Genomic DNA, 12,703 nt, shown 5'->3' on the forward strand with positions numbered 1-12,703 from the left:
TGTAATTTCCTTTAACAATAAGTGCCATATCCCACACTTCACTTCATTAGTTCAAATGTGCTCCTCTGTGAATCACCTGAGGCCTCCCTCTCTCCAGATGTTGTTCAGGGGCTGACTGGTGAGTGTGTGTTTGTACAGTTCCTCTCATTGTGCTGACACATAAATATATGTTTAAAATGGCTTTATTATTATTGTATGTATTGTTATAAACATTATTGCTCATTGTCATACCTGAGGATTTAAAAAAGCATAAATTGAGACATTCAAGATCTATAGAGAATTCGTCCCATGGTCCTCTACTGCCTATAGTGTTACCACTTAGCTAGAAGAGTAGGAACTTTGTTCCACATATTTAATCATTAGCTAATGATTAACTCACATGTTTTATGGAAGTGATTGTACATGTCATAGAAAATCCCTGCCTTTCTAAGAAGTTGATGTGTGTCATACTCTGGAGGTTTCCTGAGCCTGTGGCACAGAACTAAAAAAATCCATTAAATTAAACTCAAGTGTCAAATCAAGTCCCCATAGAGAAAGGCATAGACATAAAGGTCCAGTTCACCCTTTGTCTGTCTTCAACTTGCTATTACTCCAGATAGTTAAGATTGACAAAGGGATCTCACTAAAGTGGGCAGCAAAAGGGTAGCTAGAATTCATTGTTGTTAAGTGCAAAGTAATGCACCATAGGTGCTGGAACTAGGGCGGGGGAGGGGTGCTATTGCATCCCCTGGCTTGAAGTGGTTTCCATCCTATACAGCGTTTACAGTTTGATTCAATGGCTCTCAGCACCCCCACTGTACAAAGTGTTCCAGCGCCCCTGTAATGCACATGGGGAAAAATAATCCCAAACTATACACACAAAGTGATGGGATCTAAATTAGCTGTTCGCACTCAGGAAAGTGATGTTGGAGTCACCATGGATAGTTCCCTGAAAACATCCATTCAGTGTGCAGCGGCAGTCAAAAAAGGTAACAATGTTAGGAACTATTAGGAAAGGGATAGGATAATAAAACAGAAAATATTGTAATGCCACTCTGTGAATCCACGGTACGACTACACCTTGAATACTGAATTCAGTTCTGGTTGCCTTATCTCAATAAAGTTATATTAGAATTGGAAAAGGTGCAGAGAAGGCCAACAAAAATGATTCGTGGTGTGGAAGAGCTTCCATATGAAGAGAGCTTCAAAAGACTGGGCCTGTTCAGCTTGGAAAAGAGACAATGAAGGGGTGATATGAGAGAAGCCCCTAAAATCATGACTGGTGTGGAGAAAATGAATAAGGAAGTATTATTTACCCCTTCACATAACACAAGAACTAGGGGTCACCCAATGAAATGAACAGGCAGAAGGTTTAAAACAAACAAAAGGAAGTACTTCACACAACACACAGTCAACGGTTGGAACTCATTGCCATGGGATGCCATGAAGGCCAAAAGTATAGCGGGGTTCAAAAAAGAATTAGTAAGTTCGTAGAGGATAAGTCCCTCAATGGCTATTAGCCAAGTTAGTCAGAGATGCAACCCACAAGCTGGGTGTCCCTAAACTTCCGATTGCCTGAAGCTGGGACTGGATGACTAGGGATGGATCATGCAAAAGTCACCTGTTCTGTTCATACCCTTTGAAGCATCTCACAAAGCCACAATCAGAGACAGGATACCAGGCTAGATCACCCAGTATGGCTCTTCTTATATTAGTTTGACCTAGTATGTTCATTCTTATGTTCTTATGCTAATAGGAAGGACATGTCTAGTGATTTCCTCAGCATGAGAAGACATCTCAAACCTACCAGGGAAGGATCGGTATTCCATTCCTGTCCTTTAGCAGCCTAGTCTTTGCATACAAGTACTAACTTCAAATCCCTGCTCACTTTTCAGCTGTGTGTGTCCGACTTCAGCCCAGTTAACATCTAGGACCAGTGTGCTTTGTGACACTGCAGCCCTGTCACTTGCAAGGCACTCCAGGGCTGTAAGCTTACTGACATTAGCTCACCTGGCTCTGTCAACTGGAAGTCTAGCAATGAGAGCTTCTTTACAGCAGAGCTTTGCCACCAGCAGCTGGCCTTCCAGCAGTGTGGGCTTCCCCACTGCAGTGCCTTGCTGATGACCGGTAGATATGCAGTAATGTGAACTTCGTCGCATCAATGCCTTGCTAATTTCAGCATGCATGACTCTGCCTTCACATTTGATTCCACCCACTTAAATGACTCTTGAACAGTTAGAACCTCTGCACTCCTTACTGAACTTACAATTTCAAATTCCGGCTGAGATTTCAGAGATAACAGGCTTCGGCAGAGCCCACGTTCATCAGAGCTACCGAAGTATGGAGGGCGGTGCTTTCTTTATCAGAACACCTGTGTTGTTGGCATTGCGTCCCAAGGCACATCTTCGTATAGTATGTCAGCGTTGGAGCTGCCTCTTACCTTTCTGTAAGCATAACAATCACACCAAAGGAATTTGTGATAACCTTTGCCTCCCACCCCTCTGCACTAACGGGTTGTTTCCTCCACAGTCAGATGAAGGGTTTGCCTGTGGATTATAAAATACCTTCCCTTTATTATGGCATCCAAAGGTCACTCTGAGTGCCCAGGAGGAACAGAATGCGGGAACAGCAGAGTTGGAGTTGAAAGTCAATCTCCAGAAAGACGGACTTCTGAACTTGAAAGGGGAATCTTTACAAACCTGGGTAAGTCCTGATTGTTAATATTCCTTGGTTTTCTTTCTCTGTGTGGAATAAATGAAGACGTGTGACTGAAGTCACGTTCTATTGTTAGTGGCCCCATTCTTCTAGAACGATGCAGACAGAGCTCAGCCTAGAATATCTCTTAATGAGAAGGTTTACTTGTGTGTGAGAAAGAGGGTGTGTTACAATACAAACCTGATCAGTGTGCGCAACTTCACCAGAAAACCAACTCCTTTCATGGTTCTGTCCGTCTTAACAATCGTGAACACTTGTTCAGTAGTCAGTGAGATGGAGAGTGTGGCAGCAACATTAGCAAAAACGTCTTTTTCATCGTATGTGAACTCTCTTTAAGGCACTATATGATAGGAGTGAGAATATCTCAGTCTGACCCTTAGAAAAGAAGAGCCTTCAAAGGTGATCTCAAAAAAGGTTTGAAAATGATGAAAGAGCTTTAATATAATTCAGGGAGATCACTTTTAACTGGTAGAGGTTTCAAAAGTTGAAGGAGGTGGGGAGAAATATACTGTATGAAACATATAATAGGAAATTGAGGTGGAACTATTCCATATGGACTAAGTTACAGGGGAAGGCCAGGAATAAAGAGGTGTTCAGGAGACATCTGAAATTTTACTGAACTTGAGAACCCCTCTCCTACTGCAAGATCAACCCTTTCTGGGCCTTGAAATGGGGTCAAATTCCTGCGTGCATCTGTTTCTCCATTCTCCCACCTTTAGAGTGACCCTACATCCTGTTTTGGCCAGTACAGTCCCTTTTCTAAGCCTTGTCCTGGCTGTCACGACTTTTTTGGCAAATGTGGACATTTGTCCAGTTTCTCTTGCCAACCTGATCAGTTGGCAAGAGCAAACAGGACAAATGTCCACTTTTTGTCAAAAAAGTGGGGGTGCGGAGAAACACGCGGGGGCGAGGCAGGGCTTGTGTGAGGAGCAGGCAGTGCTTGGGTGAACAGCAACACCAGTCCAGTGTGGGGAGGAGGGGCAGGGCTCAGGCCAGCCCCATGCAGGGACGGGGGCTTCAGTGAGCGGCTCGGGCCAGCCCCGCACAGTGTCCCATTTTCCCTTTGGGAAATATGCTCACCCTACCCACCCTGCATTCTAAGTCAGCAAAGTTATGTCTGGGACAGCTGAGACAATGGGAGGCTTGGTGATAATCATCAAGTGTTGGGATTAAAGACTGGCCAGGTGCGGAGAGTGGAGGGTGAGAGATGTCAGCCTCTCTGGGAACGTTCAGTTAATATCAGCCCCTGGGACGGTAGCATTCATTGAAAGACCCTTCTTTGGTTATCCATTGTCCAGACAGACAAGATGTTCAGTGCTAGAGCTGGTCAAAAGAAGGGAAGAAGTTGCGATTTTCTTTTTAATTTTAAAATTTGCAAAATTCCAACTCTGTGTAACTTGCATGAAAATTTCATGGATTTATTCTCCATTTTTTTTTATTTTGATAGTTCAGATTTCACTGTAGTCAACGTTGTGGTAAAGCAGACAACAGATGGTGACAGAATAATAGGACCTTACTCCTGGGTGGCAGGAGCAACCCTGTGCTTTTAACCCCTTCCTCCCCCATCCCAGGGATAGCATGTGTCCTAAAACTGCTTCTAGTCTTATTCTCATTTGTTAGAGCCAAGGAAGAATAACGTGTAGGCAACTTTCCATGGGCTACTGCTGCTTGCATCCCAGCATTGTTCTAACCCTCCCAGGTGCCATTTTCCAACACTTGCCAGCTGACTTGTGGGTTTACAACGCTGCCAGTGTTCCACCCTTTGTAGGTAACTGCAGCCCAGAGCCAGGCCCAGACAGAGGGAAACCTAAAAGTTCTAAAGCACAACCCTTGCATCCATTTCCCCTGTGGTTCGTCAGTCTGGTATGTTCCAGTCCCTTCTCTCTTTTCAGCGATCCAATGCCAGCTGCCTCTTTGTAATTTCCTCTTCTGACTGCATGACACCAAGATTCCTCCTAGTTTCACAGCTAGGCTGTTCTTCCAGGTAATTAATCTTAATTTCTTCATATACTAAATTCTAAAGATAATACAGTTAGAAGTCTAAGCAAGTGAATTTCTGGTCACTAAAGGTTCTCAAACTTGCAGCTGTTATATTATTTGTTTTTTGTAAAACATCTCTCATCCTCATATAGGTGGCACAGTCAGGGGACTCCACTGGAAATGATGGGTGTACTGACAATGAAGGACTCATCAAAAGGAGGGGCCCACATATTTTTCATTCCCTCTCCAGATAGTCATCTGCCCCACCAAATAGACCATGGTCTGAAAGGCAGCAGCACTACCCCAGAATGTTCTGAAAGCAGGTGACTGAGAACTGAATCATAACACTGGAACAGGTTCTCAACCAACACATCAAAGGCTGGGTTGGCAGATCCCACTACTGCCTGGAGAGACTGAGGCTCAGTACTCCGTCGTCTGTTTTCAGGACACTCTAGGAAGGTGCTGCTGGCTTGCAGACCATGATACCCCTGATGGGGGTCAAGTGACTTAGAGAGAGAATGAAAAAGGATGATGTGATAGATGATTGGGCAGCTTGGTATAAATTCTCTGGGTTGTGTATGTGCTTGTGTAGTTTGTGTAGTGTAGGAGGGGCTGTGTTCAAGAAAGCAGAGCTTAAGGGTGAAGGGAGAGCAGAGAGCAAAGTAGGAGGAAGAGGAAGTGAATCCCTCAAGTTGATGTTTGTCTTCTTAGGCTACCATGGATAGAGAATATGTACAAGGTCACATCCAGAAGCTGCAAGAGCAGCGTATGTCCACACAGAAGAAAACCTTCACCAACTGGATAAACAATGTCTTCTACAAGAACAATGTAGGTAGTTCCTCCTCCTTTGGACTTATTTTTTTCATTCCCAATTTCACCTTCTGCTCAGCCTTTCTGCATTTACTGTTACTGAATGTATAATATAAGCAAAAGAGACTCCTGTCAAGGAGGGTGACCCAATCAAGTATTTTTCACCATACCTACAAAACAATCCTTCTGATTTTCTTCAAGGTCTCGGTTCCTGGTCTCCCCTGAAATCAGGGTTCTGTCTTGTGGCATGAGTTGTCTTCCTTTAATCTCTTGACCTTTGTGTGAATTTTCCTATTTCGATTATCTTCTATGTGTGAGGTCCTGAGCTGCCTAGTTATTAGCCCCAGGGAGGAATTGCATCCCCCATGAAAAAATCTGTATGATCTAATCCCATTGATCTGGGGCTACAATGGCTCATGCAGCCTCAGTGACTATGACTATGCAGTCTTAATATGAACTCATTTAAAGTGAAAGAAAGATAGGAATTGATCATCTGTGACATTCACTAAATTGTAGCTCTCTGCAAGGCTTCCAAATCTTTGGGGGAAATTGACCAGACTGTGACCTTAACGGCCAGTGCTTGCTGCCTCCCATTCAACTGTGCATACTGTAACCCACAGTGGAGTGGAGGTTGTTCCAAACTATGGTCTGTTCTTGCTACCATTGGAGCAGTTTAGGTTCCACTGTGAGTTAGACTAATGTGAGCACTATTGTCTGCGAGATGGGCAGTGATGACCCATCAAAGACAGACATCTTTAAGCTTTGGTGGCTTTAGGGCAGAGCAAAGGGGTTGATTAAATATTACTTAGTATGTGAGAACTATGAAACACAACCTGGTTCTGTTACCCAAACAAGAGTGGAAATCAAGGAGATATCAAAGCACCATCTAGTCATATGTATTATTTCAGTGAAGTCAAAGATACCTCAGAGTTCAAGAGCTGACTTCAATCTTAAACTTAAGCTGCTTGCACATCAAAAAAGTGGAGAGAGGGAGAGAACTTTCAAGCCATAGAAGGTACGAAGTTGCGTAGGGAGCTTATCCATGTCTTCTCAGGAATGTACTTTCAGTTTCTGGCCCCATGAGATGAAGGAGCTGAGCTTAGATCGCAAGCTACATTTCAGACACTGTCATATGCCTGGATTCCCTGCCGTCCCTGGTGAGCGTATTAAATGGTAGGACAAAAACACTGCTTTGCAAACTGAGCCCACTTCTGTTCGTTCTTCTCAAATTGTAATGTGGTCCCGCTGTCAGTGTATTCAAAAGCATGGGTTTGGTAGCTGTATTCCAATTTGTATGGAAAAATGGAACATATATATACACACAATTTTATTATCACTGCACGATGGTTCAAAGCACAGATCTATACAGAAAGGTTCATTACAAACTGTAATTTTAAAAAGATTTTGTCTTCATGAATAAAACTGGCACAAAACACAAGCGAGAGACTTTTCCCTTCTTAAAACAGTCAGACATCACTGTCAGTACTTTAGAGCTATTTAATATAACACAACAGTTAAACAGGTAGAGACGGAAGATAGAAAAAGAAATAACTAGGAGAATGAAACAGGGTGCTCTCTGAGGGCCTGGAGGTAAGCAGTCAAGAGAACGTTGTCAACTACTTGTCCTACATAAAATGCCTACTTAAAATTGCTCTGAGCTGCTCCTGTACTTTCCATTCTTACTGATTCTGCTGCAAGAGGGCCTGCGGAACCCACAGATGATAGGGCAGGGTTTGATCTTTAAACTTGTTATTTGGTCCTATTTTCCTCACGCGTAACTCTACTCCTAATTCAAAAAGCTATTTCTTCATCTTAAAAGTATGGTCTTGTTTGTCTTGTGAAATTAGTAGTTCAAAATTGTAGTAAATTACCCTGGAAGGTGTGGTGTGGTCTAATAATGACCCACTCTAAGGGTTAATGACATGGAGGGCAAAAGATATTCCTCAGCCATGCTATAATTAGGATACAGTACACACCCCACATCCCATATTGCTGAATCATTAGGTCACCTCCTTGGCAGCAGGGTAATATGCTTGTTGTGAGTGGATCTGAACACACGCATGATTGAGCAAGTTACAACATAAGACTCTGGCTGGGACGTGGAGGTTCTGACTGTGAAGCTTTAGTTAAGGCCGGAACTAGTGTTCCGTTATAACCCTGAATTGGAATTCAGCCAAGAGATAGAGTGTAAAAGCTGCTGAGTCTTTAAAACTCAGGAGCTATTTATAGGAGGCTGGTATTAGCCAAGTCCCTTTTACTGCTCCCTTTTAGCTAACTGTATTTTAATAAACCATTTCCCATCATGACTGAGCCCATTCTTGATCCCGCAGCAAAGTGATAGTCCTGTGCTCAGAATATTAGTCTGTTGCCACAAAAATGATTATGATGTCACCACGATGCATCCAATGAAGTGAGCTGTAGCTCACGAAAGCTTATGGTCAAATAAATTGGTTAGTCTCTAAGGTGCCACAAGTACTCCTTTTCTTTTTGCGAATACAGACTAACACGGCTGTTACTCTGAAACCTGTCACTTTGACATTGTGACTCACTTCACTTGCAAGGTTAGATACAAAGTGAACTGTAAGGGATTAAGTCACAGATAGATTTGATTATTTGCAAATATGGCAATAAAAATTCTGAAAAAAGCGTGTCTTTTAGCCTGAGTGTGAATGTGCCTCTTTAAAGTCAACACAAAAATATCCCCTTTGTAGGGAAAGTACCTCTTGGCTCCATGTATTTTATAGGCCTACAAAACAGCTGAAGGCAGGGGGTTATATAAGCAGGAATTCAGAAAGCAAACAGAAATGGAGGGAGTGGAAGGGCTGAGGAGATGGCAAGACCACGCTGGGCCGAAACTTAATTATATGAATAGGAAGGTAATATGTCCCCTCCACCCAGAGAAGCTCCCAAACAGGCATTCTCTCAGTAATCCATTTCTGATGCATAGAAGCCCATGACTGAATGGGTAAAGCAAACCAAGTGGTCTTCAGGTGAAACCCAGGAAGAGGCTGCAGGTCTTGCTTGACACTATGTGGAAGAAACTCTGGAAGTGGAGCTGGCCATTGGCTGAATAAAGGAGAGCTGCTCATCATGCTCTTGGCTGAACAGAAGAGATGATAATCCAGTAGCAGAAGCACAAAGTACTGAAGTTGTTGAACAGCATAGAAAGTACTAAACCTTACTGTACAGCCCTGCCAGCCTGCCCTCATTCAGTGTGTAATTCCTGTGAACCTTGTAGCAGGTCTCCACACAAACAGAGGGGAAACTAGATCTCACAGAGCAGATCTTGTGACTTCAGCACCTAAATGTTCTTCGCTCTGTGTTAAAAAAATCAAAATCTGTCAGCCAAGTGCAAGAGTCACGGGAACTAAGTTTCCATGTGGTGCATTTTGTCTTTGCAGGTGAACATTGTGATACAAGACGTCTACACGGACCTGAAGGATGGCATTTACCTTCTGCAACTGCTGGAGCTGCTCTCTGGAGAATCACTGCCTAGACCAAACTGGGGCAAGATGAGGGTACATTTTCTGGAGAACAATAGCAAAGCCATCACGTTCCTCAAATCCAAGGTGAGAAGTGGAAGCTGACACTAGTCTGAACAATTTACAAGCTAACTTCAAAATTAAATGGGTTTTGCTTGATTGCTTGTTTGTTTTTTTCCCTATAGTATGTAACGAGGTGTTCCATGAAGATGGGAGATTTTTTACTTTGTCCCTTTTCCCCTCTTTACTTCAGATGCACAAACTTTACCTGGTTTCATATTAACCTTCTCTCACTAAGAGTTTCCTCCTCAAGAGAGAGAAGAGGGTGGTTCTGCTGCTGTCCCTGTACCTTCATTAGTTTGCTCTTAAGTCTCTGGCAGCTTGAGAAATTATCTACCATGGAACTTTCTGATATCAATGTTTTGTCTTGTTTCTAGTAAAAGGGACATCCCCCAAATCATTCTTGTGCCTTTTGTTTATTACAAAACAAAGATAATGTAACACACAGGCACAGTGGAATCCAAATAACCATGTTGACTAACTATATATTCAACATAGAAGGCCTAGCTACATATATACTCTGCTGCTCTGGCAGGGTTCTGGGTGGCTTCTGAAACACAGAAGACAGATCCAGTAAAGGGCTCACAAACTATTTAAAGGGATATGACCCTATTCCTCTATTGTATAGTTTTGCTTGCTGTTTGAATAACAGCCAAGAGGGAACATATTTCTCCACACATCATTTATTACACAAGTGCCCCCTCCAGAGCGGTAGACTCAGATTGTTTCATGCTGAAGGGAATTGCTTGTCTATTAGCAGGTGCAAGTAAAGGTGATTGGGCCTGAGAATATTGTAGATGGGGACCGAACCCTAATCCTGGGATTAATCTGGATCGTTATCCTCCGGTTCCAGATTTCTTCCATCACACTTGATAAGGTAAAACAAGGTCTTTTTTCTTCTGATTGTCAATAGGTGTTTCATAGATTTCATAGAGATTAAGGCCGGAAGGGACCATTACGATAATCTGTTCTGACCACTTAGATCACACAAACCATAAAATTTCACCCAGTGATTCTTGCATCTAGGCCAATAATGTGTGGCTGAATTAGGGTGTTCTTTAAAAAAAAAATCCAATCTAGATTTAAAAACGGCAAGCGATGGAGAAAGTACCGCCTCCCTTGCTTTGCTGGTCCAATGACTAATTACCCTCACTGTGAAAAATTTACTTATTTCCAGTTTTGCTAGTTCTTTTCTGATGTGCAGAAAAGTTTAATGTATCTAAGGCCACTGACATACTGGTCATCTGCTGACTGCATTCATGTGATGTTAGATTCAAACTCATTGTCCATCACCGCTAAAAGCACAGAGCTTGGCTGAGGCAGCTGGAGGAGCAGTGACACTCTCTCAGCCAGTACAAGGAATCATATCCACATGGCTATAGTGTTCAGCTAGTGTGTGTGTTTAACACTGCCCTCTACTGACTGGCTGACAGCAGATAAAGGAGCTTCACTGTTGACATCACTGGCTAAGTGCACACAGACCCCCTCAGGACATGCATCATCTGCCCAATGCCTTTAAATTCAAAACCACAGGCCCCCTACTACTCATTTTTATAGATTTTAAGTCCGTAAGGGACTATTAGCTCATCCAGTCTGACCTCCTGGGAGAAAATTCCTTCCTGATCCCAACTCTAGTGATCCGTTGTACCCTGAGCATGTGAGCAAGGCACACCAGAAAGAGGATTCTCTGTACCATCTTAGAGCATGGGTCCACACTATCTAGTGTCCTTTTTCCAGTCAAAGCAATTCTATTCAGAAGAAGGATCAAAGAATCATAAAATATAGGACTGGAAGGGACCTCAAGAAGTCACCTGAGGCAGGACCAAGTAAACCTAGACCATTACTGACAGATGTTTGTCCAAATAGTTCTTAAAAAGCTTATTGCAGAAGGTGAAAAAGAACTCAGAATAGATCTGATCAGTTGTGCACTGAAGAAAAAAATTCCTTCCTAAGCCCTGCAGGTGGCTGAAGCCCTGAAGCCTGAGATCTATTTATAATTATTAACTTAATGCAGAGCTGCAAGTGTTATGAGCAGGTTGACAGCACTGCAGGCAGTCTTGTTCTCCCAAGAGACGATAAAAGAAGGGAATGAACAGGGAGACTCAGATTCATACTTAAGCTAAATCAGAATTTCCATTCACTGATAGCAACATGAAACTTATGACTAGGACTGGTATAAAAAAAAAAGAAATTATTTACCGTAGAAAAATTAGAACCAAAGAGAAAATGTTTGTTTCATTTTAATTTTTTTGCAGAATTTTCATTTTGCAGAATTTTAAAAAGAAAAATCATTTCAATTTGAATTGAATAGAATCAAAACAAAAATTTGGTTTTGTTTTTCTCCCTTTCTCTCCTTTCTTCCCTTCCCTTTTATCCTAGGGAAACCAAATGAAAACTGGAAATGTTTTGCTTTGATTCAAATTGAAACTTTTTTTATTGTTTTGAACTGATTCAGAACAGCATTTTTGTTTCAGATTGTTTAATTTAAAATGTGGACCATTTCAAATTATTATAAACATTTTAATGAAATTTTTGGTATAAATCAAGAAGCTATTTTTAATTTAAAACATTTTATTTTACAAACTTTGACCCTCCCTACTTATGAACTATTCAGCAATTCTGAATTCATCCAATAGATGCCAATGGTGCACATACACATCAACTTATTCATCGTAATATCAAAGGAAAAGTGAAGGAAAATTGCAACTCAGAGTGAGTTTATGGGGAAACCCCCTTCAGCTGTAATTCTAGAGAGATTGAGAGCTTCCTTAGCATTCCATATTCTCTTCTGCTCACACACACAACTTGAGTTCCTCTTATACTTCCTTAGAGAGACTGGCACTAACATCAAGTAAAAAACCAATTTCCAGGGTGAAGTAGATATTGGGTCTAGAATGCAGGTCTGCCTCCTTCTTGGGTAAGTTGCACTGTCAAGTTAGCTAAAGATATGGCTTCACTCATTTCAGCCCGCATACTGTCTCTTATACATTTATTACCCCAAAGATTCTTAAAGTACCTTCAATGACAGAGTGGGGACAGGAGAACATACCAGTTCATGACAGTCACCTTGCTTAAGAGAAAGCAGAATTAACTAAAAATTCTATAGAACACGTCTCCTTTATTCCATGTGAGGATTTGTCACCAAACTGTTGCTCTTTTCATACAAATGCTCTGAAGCCTTAACTTGCAGATTAACGAAGCTGCCCCCACCTTGACCCTTCCTCTCCTGGCAGTCCGCTCATGCCTCCAGAGCCCCTGTTCCCCCACCAGAACCCTGCTGATTTAGGGGATGCTTAGGAGTAGCTTGTGGATGGCAAATGACTAAGCTGGGACAAAACACTGATTCCTTTGGGGGCTTCCCTACCCAACTTGCCTTCACTGTTTTCCAGCAGTGGGACTCCCCTCTAATGAAATACTGGAAGTCCATAGGGTGGAGGAGTCAGGGAAGTGTTAGTACCCAGGCGCTGTTTCTGAACTCATCCCTTCTTCCCACCTGTACCACTCTTCTCCTGGCAGCCCTCAGAACCCTACCTGGAGACCTTTCTCCTCCAAGTTCTCATATCCCCCATAGCCTCTGCCCCTTCCACTCCCCCATCTAGAGACTTGCTCACCCCACATCCCTGTGGCCCCTGAAGCTGGAGATTTATTGGATCCCACACACACCTCACTCCCCTCTA

The 12,703-nt window shown here is 42.5% G+C and overlaps 1 protein-coding gene across 1 annotated transcript in view; it reads left to right on the forward strand.

Moving 5' to 3' along the window:
- Nucleotides 1-2,319: 2,319 nt before the first annotated feature.
- The window catches only part of SPTBN5 (spectrin beta, non-erythrocytic 5), a gene marked incomplete at its 5' end in the record, with an annotated part of 149,319 nt that continues 138,935 nt past the window's right edge, over nucleotides 2,320-12,703 (forward strand). Inside the window, 7 exons of the mRNA XM_084629808.1 lie at nucleotides 2,320-2,391; nucleotides 2,569-2,682; nucleotides 2,788-3,011; nucleotides 4,142-4,169; nucleotides 5,386-5,502; nucleotides 8,886-9,053; nucleotides 9,784-9,903. Coding sequence (XP_084485934.1) covers nucleotides 2,320-2,391; nucleotides 2,569-2,682; nucleotides 2,788-3,011; nucleotides 4,142-4,169; nucleotides 5,386-5,502; nucleotides 8,886-9,053; nucleotides 9,784-9,903 — 843 coding nt within the window. The remainder of the gene's footprint in view (nucleotides 2,392-2,568; nucleotides 2,683-2,787; nucleotides 3,012-4,141; nucleotides 4,170-5,385; nucleotides 5,503-8,885; nucleotides 9,054-9,783; nucleotides 9,904-12,703) is intronic.

This window comes from Lepidochelys olivacea (genome assembly GCF_965140295.1).
Source record: "Lepidochelys olivacea isolate rLepOli2 genome assembly, chromosome: 6".
In the NCBI taxonomy this organism is placed as follows: Eukaryota; Metazoa; Chordata; order Testudines; family Cheloniidae; genus Lepidochelys; species Lepidochelys olivacea.